Source organism: Stereum hirsutum, assembly GCF_000264905.1.
Source record: "Stereum hirsutum FP-91666 SS1 unplaced genomic scaffold STEHIscaffold_11, whole genome shotgun sequence".
Classification (NCBI taxonomy): Eukaryota; Fungi; Basidiomycota; class Agaricomycetes; order Russulales; family Stereaceae; genus Stereum; species Stereum hirsutum.
The window spans coordinates 1087353-1101646 of NW_006763141.1; the positions used below are offsets into that span (position 1 = coordinate 1087353).

At 53.5% G+C, this 14294-nt stretch overlaps 5 protein-coding genes and 1 non-coding gene across 6 annotated transcripts; all 6 read left to right on the plus strand.

The window, feature by feature from the left end:
• Nucleotides 1–77: 77 nt before the first annotated feature.
• Nucleotides 78–1911, plus strand: STEHIDRAFT_140738 (uncharacterized protein). The gene is made up of 8 exons (XM_007306527.1): nucleotides 78–181; nucleotides 282–491; nucleotides 548–583; nucleotides 641–664; nucleotides 721–753; nucleotides 813–845; nucleotides 898–1392; nucleotides 1514–1911. Exons 2-8 carry the CDS (start codon nucleotides 345–347, stop codon nucleotides 1799–1801), a joined length of 1056 nt encoding a protein of 351 aa, XP_007306589.1. The 5' UTR covers nucleotides 78–181; nucleotides 282–344; the 3' UTR covers nucleotides 1802–1911.
• Nucleotides 1912–2278: 367 nt separating this feature from the next.
• Nucleotides 2279–5023, plus strand: STEHIDRAFT_123264 (uncharacterized protein). Its single transcript, XM_007306528.1, has 2 exons — nucleotides 2279–2989; nucleotides 3060–5023. The coding sequence occupies exons 1-2, from the start codon at nucleotides 2384–2386 to the stop codon at nucleotides 4866–4868; spliced, it is 2415 nt and encodes an 804-aa protein (XP_007306590.1). The 5' UTR covers nucleotides 2279–2383; the 3' UTR covers nucleotides 4869–5023.
• A 538-nt stretch (nucleotides 5024–5561) lies between these two features.
• STEHIDRAFT_170168 (uncharacterized protein) lies at nucleotides 5562–7508 on the plus strand (the record flags this gene model as incomplete). Its single annotated transcript, XM_007306529.1, has 2 exons — nucleotides 5562–5785; nucleotides 5850–7508. The coding sequence occupies exons 1-2, from the start codon at nucleotides 5585–5587 to the stop codon at nucleotides 7506–7508; spliced, it is 1860 nt and encodes a 619-aa protein (XP_007306591.1). The 5' UTR covers nucleotides 5562–5584.
• Nucleotides 7509–7751: 243 nt separating this feature from the next.
• On the plus strand, nucleotides 7752–7826 carry STEHIDRAFT_t196. The gene has a single exon. It is a non-coding gene; the product is annotated as a tRNA-Met (tRNA).
• Nucleotides 7827–8924: 1098 nt separating this feature from the next.
• Nucleotides 8925–11267, plus strand: STEHIDRAFT_100545 (CTR copper uptake transporter). The gene is made up of 4 exons (XM_007306530.1): nucleotides 8925–9261; nucleotides 9363–9726; nucleotides 9849–10067; nucleotides 10444–11267. Exons 2-4 carry the CDS (start codon nucleotides 9434–9436, stop codon nucleotides 10532–10534), a joined length of 603 nt encoding a protein of 200 aa, XP_007306592.1. The 5' UTR covers nucleotides 8925–9261; nucleotides 9363–9433; the 3' UTR covers nucleotides 10535–11267.
• Nucleotides 11268–12382: 1115 nt separating this feature from the next.
• STEHIDRAFT_159156 (uncharacterized protein) lies at nucleotides 12383–14008 on the plus strand (the record flags this gene model as incomplete). The annotated part of the gene is made up of 1 exon (XM_007306531.1): nucleotides 12383–14008. The coding sequence occupies one exon, from the start codon at nucleotides 12383–12385 to the stop codon at nucleotides 14006–14008; it is 1626 nt and encodes a 541-aa protein (XP_007306593.1).
• Between the last annotated feature and the right edge of the window lie 286 nt (nucleotides 14009–14294).

Sequence of the window (14294 nt, forward strand, 5' to 3'; positions counted from 1 at the left end):
GTTCTGCGCGTTCATCCCCAACACCGTCGCGTCCGTCGCGTCGACGTCGTCGCGCTCGCTCTCAGCTTGTTTGTATGCCACCCGACGCGACATCCCCTCAAGCGGCAGGCGAGAACAACTCTGGTCCCCCGTCGGATGTTTCGTGACAATTATTACGGTATATAACGGCACTAAGATGCAGGTTAGTACGCGAGAGTGCGCGTCGTTCGCTACCGTGACCGTCCGATGATAGGCTTCTTATTCCCATTGTTCCCCTGCGGCCCTGCCGAGGGTATATAAAGCCTTTCTGCCCTTAATCGCTTGAGCTGTTGCGTTGATTTTCGTTCCTCCCATAACTTGCAACTATGCTTCCCTGTTTTCGGTTTCAAAGGACAGGGAAGTGCTCTTTCGGGGACCGATGTCAATACAGTCACGCCGTGCCTCCGCCGCCGCCAACACCGCGACCTGCTATGACACAAACTCAGACGGGCCAAGTCAAGAAACGGACCAAGGTGCGCACACTTTCATTCTATAGCGCGACTACATCGTCATTAACGATGGAAGGTAGTTGAGCGACTCTGTCATGGCGCTGATTAAGGCTGCGGTACGTCCGTTTTCCTCTGGTACGATCATCGGTATCACCCTTGACAATTAAATGCAGAAGGAGGAGGGCGAACCGGCTCAGGTACGTTCAATCCTATATTTGGACGCGACTTCGTCGTCTCTAACGATAAACAAAAGACGAGCGAAGTCAAGGAACCAATCAAGGTCACGGTATGCCTAGTTCCCCACTCTATCGCGACTGGTATATCGTCGTTGATGATATAAAGCAGACGAACGAAGTCAAGGCACCAATGAACGTTACGGTACGCCCACCTCCACCCTTCGACGCGAATAGTCGTTGAGAGTAAATTCCAGGTTACCAAAGTCCAAGCCAAGGAACCGAAGACAACACCCCCGCTTCCACCTTCTACTAACGCCTCTGGATCACAACGAGTGATGAGAAAACCGCTCCCGGCACTAAAGTATAAACTCAGTCCGCCTCCAACCCCGCGCCCGAAACGAAAGCGTATACCCAGTCCGCCTCCGACCCCGCCCCCGGAACCGAAGTATACACCCAGTCCGCCTCCGACCCAAGGCTCGGTGTACTTCGAAAACTTCTTTGCCGACTATGAATTCGATTACGACCCCTCACAACCTATCATGGGCGAATTCTATCGCATGAGCAAATCGTACAAGTGGGAGAAGGACAGTAAAGAGGTGACGGAGGCTCGCGACCGAGTTCGAAACGCTATAGCTGAGACGTTCAACGATACATATGGGAAGGACGTGAACGACCTCAGTGCGTGGCATAACCTCTGTCGAGCCGTACGCATCGACCCTCTTCCTGAGGATATTCAGTCGTGTCGCGAGGTAAGTCGATGGTTGCATATTCAGCGAATTTTTATTACTGCAGCCAGGAGCTGAGTCAGTATCGGCCGACCAAGACCTTTGGTTACGTTGTCATGCTAAGTTAACTCCTTTAATCATGTAGCGTGTGGACGCAGTCTTCGTCAACATCTGTGACCTCGTCGATGCGCGAACTTCCGGACGAGAGGTCCCTCTCTTCGACTCTGAGCTTCGTCTTGCTGTATACAGCAGAAAACACGGGAAAATCTACCCGAAGCAGAATGCGCGCGCTGGCGGTTTGCTTCGCTATCTCTTACGACGGATTGACGATCCCAGGATGGGTCCAGAGGGCGAGTCGAGCTATATATTGGCTAATATAGGGAGGCCGACGAGGAGACATAGGATTAGACGAGGAGGGTACGGAGGGCAGTAGTCGCTGTTGTTGAAGACCACGATGTGCAGTATGAGGTTCTGTACGATAATTTCGTTGTCTAGGCTGATCCCCACACGGTCAGTGCGAGGCGGAATAAATTCTCACTTTCCTCCTGCTGTATCACAATGACAAGTCCCCCACTCAAACCCTTACATCCCTCCCATCCATAGATTCTGTCCGTACGAATTCCGATGCAGACCCGCGGCATTACGCCACGCGCCACTCTCCCACGAATTGAAAGGATACGACGGCGTCTGCTGACGTCATTCAAACCGAACACCGCAACCCGAAAGAGGAAAGGCTTCTCGAATGTTCTCCCTTCGTCTTGCCCTCTGACCGAACGTGCAAGAACATACGCACATTCGTCCAAACGACCGTCAACGATGATTAATTGCGCGCTATGTTCCTATAAATGCCCGGTCGTACCACCCGCCTCTTCTTGTTATCTGAATCTCTCAGTTGCACAGCTCGAGCTTTATCACTCGCGTCCACCTTGAGCTTGACTTGACTACACCTGGCTATCATCGCACTTGACTTCATCACCAGCTTACACCTACCGCTGCTCTACACTCAACTACCAACATGTTCGGCTATAACCCCTATCAATCTTACCTCTCCCCCTACTCCGACCCTTTCTCTTCCTACTCATCCTACCCTTCCTCGGGCTACTCCCAACGCACTCGTCGCTCTCCCTCCTCCTCCGCCTATGATCAACGCGAAGCCTACCTCCGCGCTCTCGCAGAACAAGAGCAGCAACAACGCGAGCGTGAACGCCAGCGCGCGTATTCCCACCCTACGCGTGCAGCTCCGATGCCCTACTTCGCGCAGTATGATCCGGAGGAGGACGAGGATATCTATGGGTACGGACCTGGATCTCGGTTTGGGGGTCGTGGTGGATACGGCTTTGGCCGTGATGCGCGCCAGGAGGCGTTATTGAGGGAGAGAGAACGAGAGTTGGCGTTGGAGAGGGAGAGAGAGTTGGAACTGGAGAGGCGGAGGAGGGCTGCGGCTCAAGCAGTCCTCAGAGAGGAAGAGGAGAAGAGAGCGAGGTTGGCGGCGATGAGGCAGGCGGAGGAGGAGGAGAGGAGAGCGAGGATATTGCAGAGACAGAGGGAGGAGGAGGATGAGAGGATAAGGATGCTGGAGCAGATGGGAATCCTGCCGGGCAGGGGAAGGAGGACGGAACCGGTACGTTTTTCTTTCTTTACGCTTTGCAGTTGCTACTGGTATACTGAGTAATATTGTTTCTCCTTCTAAGGCTTGGAATAACCCCAACCGTACCAGCTCCCGCTCCATCCCTCGCACTCAAACCCAGAGTAATGCTCGCAATCCATCAACTTCTCGTCCTCGTGGCCCACCATCCCCCAGTCCACTTCGTCCTTCCCAATCCACCACGATACCAACTTCTCCCCAACCTCCGTCACCAAAGTCCTCCACCACTCCCGCCACACCCCCGCCTCAATCCCGCCCCGCCCCCACCGAAGAAGAACACCACGCCGCCACGAAAATTCAAGCCTTGTACCGCCGTCACCGCGCCCTTCGAACCGTCCGCTCCATCCAATCTTCTTTCGAGACTTCTAAAGCTGCCTTTGTCAGGCCTGCGATGCTTGATTTCGTGCAGCCCTCGGCATCCGGCTCCGGACTGGCGGTTGCGGCAGATGCGCCTGTCGTCTCCGTACCCGCGTCCATTTCGACCGATCAACCCAGAGCGCTGTCCGAGGAAGAAGAAGAGTCCAAACGCGTTACTGACGCCAAATTAGCCTACACCCACACCAACGCCCCCCTTCACGCATACACCGAATCTCTCGTTCAGCTTCTCAATAAGTTGGACGCCGTGGAGAGCGGAGGGGATAGGAAGGTGAGAGAGAGTAGGAGGGAGGTTGTTAGGATGATTGAGGGGGAGGCGGAGGAGGTGGAGGGGTGGTGGAGAGGAGTTTGGAGGAGTTATATTGAGGCGAAGGAGGATGTGGAGGTGAAGGAGGGCGAGGAGGTGGAGGCGGAGGAGAAGACAGAGGGTGAGGAGGTGAATGATGTAGACGAGGGGCAACAGGACGAGGAAAAAGAAGTGGAGATGAGCGTGGAGTGGAAGAGGGATGAGATGGCGAAGAACGAGCGGGAGATCCAGGAGCAGTCGGAGGTTGCAGGAGAAAGATTCGTGGACGGAAAATGCACAGAGGAGATGGACGTGGATGTTGGTGACGCCCAGGGATCATCTACACCAGCCAACGTCGAGGCCGCTTCGACTCTCGAAGCGAATGAGCCCATGCCTGTCGATCCTCCAACCACGACTGATACTCCTTCTAACACCCTCACTACCAACGACACCCCCGCAACCCCTATCCCTGTTGATGACGACACTACATCCACACCCGCTACGCCCATAGAAGTTGACACTACACTTACACCCACAGCCCTCGCCGATGGTGACGTTGACGTCGACATCGAGCATGCACCCGCCACGCCCGACCTCTCTCGCGCCGCCACCATCGACTCTGCATCCACGCTCGACCCAGACGACCTCGACCTCGATGACGGGTCTACTACTCCCAACGAGGAGTACGCCACCCCTTCCGCCGACATCGACGACGAATACGAATGGGTCGACGATATCACTCCTCCCGCGAATCCTGAGCATGCGGGTGCGGACCATGACCCCCTCGCCACTTCGCACCCGCCACATTCACCTTCGCAATCGCTCTCGAGAACTAGGAAGGCACATCCAGCTGAACGGAATGGTGTGGCAGTGAAGAAAGAGAAAGTTTATGGGCATGGACATGTTCATGGACTTGGTCTCGGTCTCGGACATAGGACGTTGAGGGCGGAGGTGAGAGGGAGGGAGTTGATGAATCTGAAGGCTCCGAGGCTGGGAGCTAGTTCTAGCAGTAGATCGAGGTCGGCGGGGAGGGTTGGGAGAGGGAGAAGGAGTCGGAGTGCGAGAAAGGTGAGACGGGCGAGTGAGGGTGGGGAGATGAACAAGGGGGCGAATAGTCATGTGGAAACGGAGGGGGTGGAGGTAGAGGGTGGCGAAAGAGACGTGGAGAAGAACGGGGAAGGTCTTGACGTATAGTCGCTGATTGCTGCATCTGAGAAAGGGTCTGTTTATGTTCTCTCGATCTGTGGGCTCTGGGTTTTTCTGTATTCTCAATGGGTTGTTGGCCTTTCTTAGTCTTACAATGTAGTATTATTCGATTCATTTCAGCTCTTCTGCTCATTCAAATGAAATTTCTACTTTCTGAAAATTCGTGGGTGACCGTTGTGGAATACTCGGTATTTATTGGTCGCGATTTTTCCAGGTAAGCCGGGTTGCTTGACTCACCGGCGCGTGCCGGCGCCGTCACTTGGACTCGACTTCGAAGTAGAACGGGCGAACCATTATTCATCAGGATTCGGAATCTCTATGAAGGGTATCTCTCGGGGAACTGGATTTGTTTTCGTTCAAGTCGCCTCCATACTCTCTATATCTCTCAGAATCGCTTGAAGTCGCCTCTCGCCATAACTCGCATGCTGTGGCGCTAGGTAGGTGCCACAATGACACCAAATTTAAACTCCGCCAGAAACACGATCGGGGTCGCGGTCATAATTGCGACTTGAACCACAACACGGTGTCTCTGCCTCTTGCTTCATCTTCACTTCTTCCCTCTATTGCATGGTCGTCAATTTTCAATGTCGAATAATTTTTGGAACGCCAACACAGACTCCTTGCTTTCAAAGTACTCTGGGATCTCGGCCGGAGATGCTGACGCTTACAATGCCATGGAGGCACTGGACAACGAGGTCGTTGCGATGTCAAGGGCAATGAGCAGGATCAATTCGCTCAGGAATTCTCTGAACCCTTTCCATCGTCTTCCTCCAGAAATAATCTCGCGATGCTTCCACATTCTTGCTTCAATGGAGCCGCCTATGTATAAGGAAGTCGTGTCGACTCGGATACGATGTCGAGGACATGTACATCTCGAGTGTGTGATATCACTTGGGTGGATCAAGGTGAGTATTCTATGTTTCGTCCGTTCCTGTTGTTGCATGCGTTCAATCGTTCTCATTATCATAGGTTACCCATGTCTGCGGTACTTGGAGGTGTGTTGCCCTTGGGGACCCCACCCTCTGGCAGGACCTCTCGTTCTTTGCGATGAGGCCTCGCTGTTTCTCAACGATCTCGCGCCGCTCCAAGTCCCTTCCACTTTCAATTACATGCAGGATACCGCCTTTCCCTGTAGTACGCGAACTTTTTACACGCCATTACTCACGTGTACAGTCAATGCGTCTGTACGGTGGCCCGCTTCATTTGGGAAACGTCCTACGAATTGCCAGGGAACCGTCACCGGTTCTGAAGTCTCTTTCATTGTTGTATTCGGCTGTTGATGAGCACGATGATGGTTTTGACGGAAAGGCATTGGATGGAATTAAGGCCGACCAGCTGTTTCCAGCCTACCTCAAGGATCTACGATCAGCATACTCTGGCTCAGTGCCGTCGATCTTCACCGGCACCGTCGAATCCTTGACCCTCGTCGGATTTCCTTTTCCTGGCCCACCACTCCATTTCACTCCCAAACTCACGAGCCTGGTAGTCTCTCTGCCAGCGCCCTCCCGCCTCAGCCTCATAGAGTCGGAGATGCGCCAACTCTACCCCTCGTTGGGCCAGTTTCTCGATGTCTTGGAGGGGATGACTACCTTGACTTCCCTCGATCTCCGGTACTGCTCACCATACGACGTTCAATACGATCCCTCGTACCCGATTCCACGCACCGCTTCCCTCCCGTGGCTCGAAAATCTGACTTTAGTGAATATGTTCGAGGGCTTGATGGGTGTGTTGATGGCCATTCAAGCCCCCAACGCACGTCTGCGAATTGGACTTTATGGGGATCCGGACGACGACGAGCTTGCCTCTGTCTTTGATGCTGCTAAATGTAGCTGTGGCCGTGACATCGCATCCCTGCGCTCCCTCTACGTTCATATCGATACGGACCTACACAAGCGAGTCACTGTCTCCAGTTCTCCAGTTGTATCCTGGAGTCTCAATCACAATCCACACGATCTCTTTGCCCCAAACCAAGTCAATTCTGATGGCCCGATTGCCACCAAACGCGACCGAGACTTCGCTTTCGCCTTACAACGAATAGATTGTTCCAAGGCTGTCGAATACTCGACTGTGATATCGGTGGTACGGTGTTTCACTGAGAACATCGTGGAGCATCTCTCGGTTCAGAACTCCCAGAAGAAAAGCGATGATGTCCCCTGCTCTAGACGATTCTGGTCCCACTTAACCGAGAACATGATCAACCTCCGCCATCTCTCCATCGAATACATGCCCCTATCATCCCATGACCTCAAACTCCTCTTGTATCGATGCACAGGCTCGGATTACTGGGACGAGGAGCTCGACAATAGTGACGCAGCCTCCGAGGCTAGCTTGGGCTGGGTTGCCGAAGTGAACGAGCTTCGCCGCGATCTGCGGTTGCAGATTCCCAAGCTGGCGGTCGTCAAATTTCGGGGCATCAAATTGTCGACGAAGTTGTCGCATATGAGGAGCCTGTTGGAGCTGCGCAAGGAGCTTGTCGGCAATGCAAAGGGACGGGTTGATGCTAATGCCAAGCTGCAGAAGATAACATTTGACCATTGTGGTGCCATCGGTGCAGAGAGTCTGTGCCTGGATGGTTTGCGAGCGCTCGTTGAAGAGGTCGTCGTGATGGATCAGGTGATGAGGTGGTAATTCAGAACTGGTCCAGGTTGATGGTGTACTCGTACTTTCAACGTACTTTGGTTGGGAATAGGAAATATATATCCGTCTTTTACTGGTCGCAATGCCCCAATGTTAGAACTCGACAATCCGCGGACTTCTGTGGGCAGCAGGATTGTAGAATTAGTTATGTATATTCATAGAAGGGCCGATCTATGAACCACGTAGACAAAACATGAAACTGAATCTGACTCCTCTTGTGGTGCAGACAGCCCACTGAGCATGGCGCAGCTGGTATAGCGCGCAGGGCCCATAACCCTGAGGTCCCTCGATCGAAACGAGGTGCTGCTATCCTCGTAATCCTCCTTTTTTTTTGCCTGTCAATGGCCATTCGATTTCCAAGTCACCATACCCTTCCGGTGTTCCAAACTAAAATATTTCGGTGAAGAGGAAGGGTTCCTATTTATTTTCTCCAAGAATTTTTCGAGCTCCCCTCCAGAAACTGAAGAAAAGTATTGAGATATAAGAGGCCGTCAGTACGAACGACTGTTGGAACAAGGAGTAGAGAAAATCGAGAAAAAGTGGCGTAGGCCAATGAGGGCCGGCGTGGGACCGCACAAATGGCGCAACGTGTTCCGTGCAGCCAATGAAAGAAAAGGCTCACCCGCCAGCCGGCGAAAATGGCGCAACCCTTCGACATCGTCCGGCCTGCTTGTTCCTTGCCATCATCACCTCGTGCTCGTTGTCTCCGCCGTCGTTCGCCTTTCCTTCGTCAACGTCTCACTCGGCGTCGTCGACTGCTGCGTTCTGCTTCTACTCTTCTCTTTCGTGCTCTGTCTGGACTTGCCGCTCTATGGCTAGCTTCCTTAGGAACTAGGATCGTCGTGGATGAGTGAGAGCGTACTGCTCACGAAGCTCATGCCATGGACGGCTACTTGGTACTTGTTCTGGACCTGAGGCCTCACAACTATTGTATGGCAGACTGACTTTTCTTGTATACTTCGGGTTCAAGACGTCCCAAACGCACCCAATATTCATAGCATTCGTCATCAATATTCGTCCCCAGGTTCGATTCTCGTGGGTACTTTAAACCCTTTCTGTGTATTTGCCTTGCGCTCTCTCGTCATCCTGGTCATTCCCGTCGACACTCTGCCTACCCTTGGAAGTCTCCCTTTGAGCCGCAGACATCGTGTCTCCACCACCAACACATCGATTTGCGCAGCAGGTGAATGCGGGAGCGTAGTCCTCACCAAGCGGGATCCTGCTGTGCGTACCGAAGACTCGAACCTTTCTGGACCTCAAGATCGATTTCAATGCTCTCAATGCTCCCTCCCCCCTCATTCAACACTGCGTCATCGTAGGATACCAGAATCCATTTCAGCTTCACTATGGGCAACATCGACACATGAATTTCCTTATGCAGCCCTTTTGTCCATGCCCGCGGAACCCGGCGTCGTTCTCTCGCCCATCGCAGCTGCCAGCGCATCCCCCAAGTTTATTCTCGCACCAGCTCGGAGCTCGTCCCGCTATCGTCGGCCGATGAATTACGGTGGTCGTGCGACGCCGCAGACGCCGCGGTCATCGGGTCGCCGTCGCTGTCCGTCATCCCCATCGCCCGTCATCAGAAGACACGACAGCTGCGGTGCTGGCGACGCCCTGACTCGGGGAAAACAAACACGCCACAACTTTGAAGTTCTGGGAAATATCGGGGCGAAGATGATTGGGACTTGCTTTGGTTGAGACCTCCACCTTCTCTGCGTGTTTTATATCGAAGAGGCGACTCGAGGTGAGCTCTACTGCAGTTCTTCCCTCTTTTTCGTGCCAAGAACTGGTGAAGTGCTGCGATTGGCTGACTTTGTTTGTGCACCTTTGTTTGGATTACGTAAGATCTTCTGCCGCGCAAGGCGTAACACCTTCCTCACCTGAGCCTTCTCGACAACATCGACGGTCCCTGTACGATGGCCTCTAACTTGCTTTGCGCTCTAAGTTTCGTCGCTATGACCTCCTTCAAGCTTGTGCTCGCAGACTCAAACGGCATGGACATGTCCATGGACGGCGCTATGGATCTTTCCTCAGGCAATATGCTCTCTTATCTGCACTTCACACCTGGAGACACACTCTGGTTCCTGGGATGGGTTCCGAGTAGTAAAGGGGCGATGGTAGGTGTGTGCATAGGGTTGTTTTTGTTGGCGTTGGTAGAGAGGTGGTTGGCAGCGGTGAGAGGGGTCATGGAGGTTCATTGGGCTGTTAGGTACGTTCTAATATGAACTACTATTGCTTTCCACCCTGGAGATGCACCCCTTTTGCTTTTGCTCTAATTGCTTTCGGAGCGATTTCCGCGATCTCGAGGGGCTGACCACATACTGTTTGTAGAGCACAAATCGAACTCTCAAACCGACTGAACGTCAGAGCCGGTCTGCCTACTCCCGGAACGAACACCGATGAGAAGATCACGTCTCAGCGATCGTCTTCTCTTCTCGGTCTGCCACGGCGAGGTGCTATGCCACCGTTCATACCGGCGCATGATATCTCAAGGGGGGTTCTACACGTCGGACAGACGGCACTCAGCTTCTTGTTCATGTTGGCTGTGATGTACGTTCACACTTTTGGTTTCTCCCTTCATTACTGGGTTTCGAGTTATGGTCTGGTTGTGTGAATGTGAGACGTCTCGTATCGAGTTATTGATAAGAATAGATACTCACGTCCAGAATCACAGCATTGTTCCGTTTTTATTCCACCCTTTTGTTCTCTTCATCGTCCTGCTTTACCCGATTCAGTATAAGAACTGACGCAACTTTGCCCTCTATATCCGTCCATCTGCCTTCCTTCCTTCCACCCGTCTCGCCTTCATCTGTCACCCAAATACCGCGCCATCAAACCTCTCCCGCCTTTCCGCACCTCCTCACATTCCCATTCGTCTCATCGGCACTTTTCGCCCCATCTGCGCGACCTGTTCCTGCTCATACAGGACCTTCCAAGCGAGTTTCATCATCTCCATCATCATCGGTCTCGGCGTCGGGGAGACGCTGTTCGGAAGATATCTGCACCCTGTGCATTAAATCAAGTTGCGCACTGAGCCACCCTCGCTCAGATGCCTGTTTCTACCTTTATGTCGCCTACGTCGTCTCATGTCTTCCGTATCGAGTGCTTGTTCGAGCGCTCTTGTTAATGAATCTCGTTTCATTCTCTCATTTCGCGAGGCTCGAAGGCTGGATGGGAAGTAAGAACAGGAAGGAGCGGGAGGGTGGGAAGACGAGGTCGGGCAGTTTGTGCCTGTTTCAGGAAGGTCAGTTCGGTGGTCGTGAGGTTGCGAGATGGTGATGGAGGGAAGTGAACTTGCTATATGGTGACAGTAGGTCTTATTCTTTCCGCTCTCGATCGCTCTTGTTATCGTTTGCGTTGCGGTGGCGCCCTCTGTAATACGCGATTTCTTTTCCGGCTAGGGACGATAGTTGTCTGAGGTTCCGGTTCGTACCTGGATTGGGACCAACCAGCCTGTGATTTGCTCCTGAGACGTTAGAGGGGAAGGCCTGGATGTGGAGTGCTGCAGCACTTCCCCATTTCGTGTTTTCTGGCCTGGGACACGGCGTCGTCAGCGGTGTTGTCGCAATTGCACAGGCTAGACAGGAATAGGATGGTTAATCATGGTCAGAGGGAGGATGACCTTATTCGCTGACATGTGCGAGGGCACTGCTCGTTGGTGCAGCGGTGACGAATGAATGGATTTCTGGGCCTCGATCCAGACATTGTGGGTGTGTCCATGGGTTATTTCGAGGCCTGTCACAGCCTGCTTGATAATTGTGCGCGTTGTTTTCGCTAAGAACAGGCACCGTTCTTTACCGACGCCTGTACATCGTCGTCCTGGGCCCACAAGCCTTCTTTCCTCGTCTATCTCTCACTCTCCTTGGCTACCGCAACCTTTTGCGCATAGGAAATGCGTACTTCTGTTACCGCCGGAACCTGGTGCTGCCGGGTTGAAGAGTGAACGGTGTGTCTGAATCTGGATCGCCTTGAAGGGAAGATTATGTCTATTCTTCGCAGCGGTTTGTCTCTCGGCGGTTTGTGCTGGGTTTAGTAGCTTCGATGTCGAAGTTTTTGATGGAGCGTTCGCGCAGCCCACGCCTAGCGAGGTCAAGGCGGAAATGGGCGCTTGAGCTTGAGAACCGCATGCTACGGAACGGTGTGGCACTGCTCGTCGTCGAAGACGATGTCGAAAGCTCTCGTACATTGGCTGGCTGTGTCGTGCCAATATGCCTATCCTTGGGCTCTCGTGGTGTGACTCTGAACCGCACTCTCGTCGGTGGTTGTTTTGGTCGAGTTCAGAGATGGTACTAGCGGCCGGTTTCACAGGGCGGTAAGCGCTTTTTGATCTGCTTGGGCAGCTGGTAGTGAAGACGATCTTCATTCAGTCGATAGACTCATCTCCGTCTGGTTTTCAAAGCGCTCTCTGCGCAGGCTGTACAATTTCGTCGATTGGGCGTACGTACGTGCCTGAAGTCCTGTTCGAGATCTAAACTGGTCTCGAAGGGCGGGATCAGAGAAGCGCACAAGCGACGGGTTATAAGGATATGGTTGCTTGTGCAACTGTGAAGACAACGTCTTGTTGTTGTTGCTCTCGCTCGTTCGTACGTACGAGGCTGTCCACCCGTATACACAGGCCCCTACAAAGCCCATTGTTCTCCTCTTGTTTCCCCTTTAGGAGCACTGTCGGCTTTCGCCGGGCGCCACCCTCCTCGCCTGACTTTAGCTCTTGTTCTCAGTTTCCTCTGTCTTACACACCCACAAACACTCCTTCTCTCTTCCGCGCGTATCAAGTTCACACTCGTGTTGTATACGTACGTCAATCTTACTCCTCTGTTCTCTGCATCGACTCAATATGCAACGTACAGTATTATTCCAGTATTTAGATGGCACCGAAGTCGACAGGACCGTGGTATCCTACTTCCTTCCACTCGCAGAACCACCCTCATCAGCACCCTAATCCCCACCACCTCACTTTCATTCCCGGTCTACCTAACTTTCACCCCTCGTTCCATCCTTTCCACCTTAACCCGCCGCCCCCGTTCTTCCTAGGGCCACAAGCCCTCCCGCAATCCACCTCCAACCTCCTTCCATCCGAGCCTGCGTACTCCCGCGCTCCAGACCCTCCATTACCTCCCAGGCCCGAGAGAGCGAGGACTCCTGAGCAAGACAGGCCAACCGGTTACTACAGGCGGCATACTGAGAGGAAGGACGGAAGGGAGTACATTGGTGCAGCTGGGTTCGGACATGCGGATTGTGTAGAACTGCATACGCATCCGAGAGACTGTCAGTGTGGATGTCGTGGTTGGGGAAGGGTGACACAGACAGTATTGGGAGGTCGTCTTCACGAGAGCTTGCCTGTACCGGGAGTCGACAGTCGGACAGGACGTGTGGCGGCAGCCTCCCATCCACTATTTCCAAATCCGGCGTACCCGTACGGTGTGGCACCACATCAGCCCAACGTCCCTGTTTCGGCGCCACCGCCAGCCCCTGCTCCCATCCGGGTTTCGTTCCCTCCTCGATCATCGGCATATGCTCCTACGCCAGCATCGACGTCTATCCCCAATATTCCTCCTCCAGTGCCTACTCACGGCTATAGTGACGCTCGAAGTCGTCCTTACATCCCTGGTGGATTGTATGGACGCTACACAGCGCCGATGGAAGACCGGTCTCATGTGCGGTTCACTCCTCCCCCTCCGCCGCCACCTGCTACGACACAAGGAGCGAGAGGGAGGTGGGCTTGGATGCCAGATCCTGAAACGGCACAAATGCCTGTAGCGCACACGCATCATCCATCATCTGCATACGCCACAGCCGGCACTACCTCCATGCCAGACCCGGATCCAGAGCTAGTCATCTTCTCCCCACCTCCCCGACCCTCCGGACCAATGCCACTCTCGCCCATCACAAACGATCCCGTACGTCCACATACCCCCGCACCAACATCGGCTTCCTCGTCCAGCTCTTCTTCGATGCTTTCGACTCCACTGGATGAGCATCCTGAGCCGCCATATGGGATGTATGGATCTGCGCCGAGGTGGCATGATATGGGTGAGGATGGTCCCAGGCTGAGGCTTTCGCCGCGTCGGGAGGATGGTATGGACTATCCCGTTGTTCAACCACCGTCACATCTGGATGAAGAGCCGCCTATGCCACATCATTCACCTACTGGTTCGGCAACGAGTTGGGGGTCTGCGCGGTCAGGGATGCCAATGCCGAGAGTTGGAGAGTACTCAGGCATGGGTGGGAGCGATAGCGATGGGGATGGGATACGTGTGGTAGGCATGGGAGATCATGGTAGGGAGCAAGGAGAGGAGGAGGAAGATGAGGATGTGGAGAGGTACATGAGGGCGGAGAAGAGATTAGAGAGGAGGAGGAGGGAGTTGAGGAGGTTGCTGGAAGATCCCGCCATGGGTGAGTATGATAGGCAGGTTGCGAGGGAGAGGGTCGAGAGGGCGGAGGATGAGGTTACGGGAGCCTGGTCGAGGAGAGCGGAACGCAGGAGGTTTTAATAGGTTTGCTTGGATGTTTGTAGTGCTGGGTGAAGACGAAGAACTTATTGTATTACTAGCTACTGTACGACACACAGTGGGTGCTGTCATGACTGGGACGACACACTGTATTGCTACTTACGATTTTTATGACTACGATTTAGGACGCTGATGACCACTGTATACCATTCTAACTCTTGACTGTTCTCTTGACATACACATCGCGCTGTCTCTGTCGCACACTGTCACGATATTCACCTTATCATTCATGTAGTTTTGCTACATCATCCATGTCTACCCTCCTCAT

What these genes read in the sequence shown, in the direction of transcription:
- STEHIDRAFT_140738 (XM_007306527.1), top strand. Translation starts at nt 345, where the DNA reads ATGCTTCCCTGTTTTCGGTTTCAAAGGACAGGGAAGTGCTCTTTCGGG. An exon ending in AGGAACCAATCAAGGTCACG is followed by an intron (nt 754 to 812) that starts GTATGCCTAGTT and finishes GATATAAAGCAG; the next exon opens with ACGAACGAAGTCAAGGCACC. An exon ending in AGGCACCAATGAACGTTACG is followed by an intron (nt 846 to 897) that starts GTACGCCCACCT and finishes AGTAAATTCCAG; the next exon opens with GTTACCAAAGTCCAAGCCAA.
- STEHIDRAFT_123264 (XM_007306528.1), top strand. Translation starts at nt 2,384, where the DNA reads ATGTTCGGCTATAACCCCTATCAATCTTACCTCTCCCCCTACTCCGAC. An exon ending in GGGGAAGGAGGACGGAACCG is followed by an intron (nt 2,990 to 3,059) that starts GTACGTTTTTCT and finishes TCTCCTTCTAAG; the next exon opens with GCTTGGAATAACCCCAACCG.
- STEHIDRAFT_100545 (XM_007306530.1), top strand. Translation starts at nt 9,434, where the DNA reads ATGGCCTCTAACTTGCTTTGCGCTCTAAGTTTCGTCGCTATGACCTCC. An exon ending in GAGGTTCATTGGGCTGTTAG is followed by an intron (nt 9,727 to 9,848) that starts GTACGTTCTAAT and finishes TACTGTTTGTAG; the next exon opens with AGCACAAATCGAACTCTCAA. An exon ending in TTGTTCATGTTGGCTGTGAT is followed by an intron (nt 10,068 to 10,443) that starts GTACGTTCACAC and finishes CTGCTCATACAG; the next exon opens with GACCTTCCAAGCGAGTTTCA.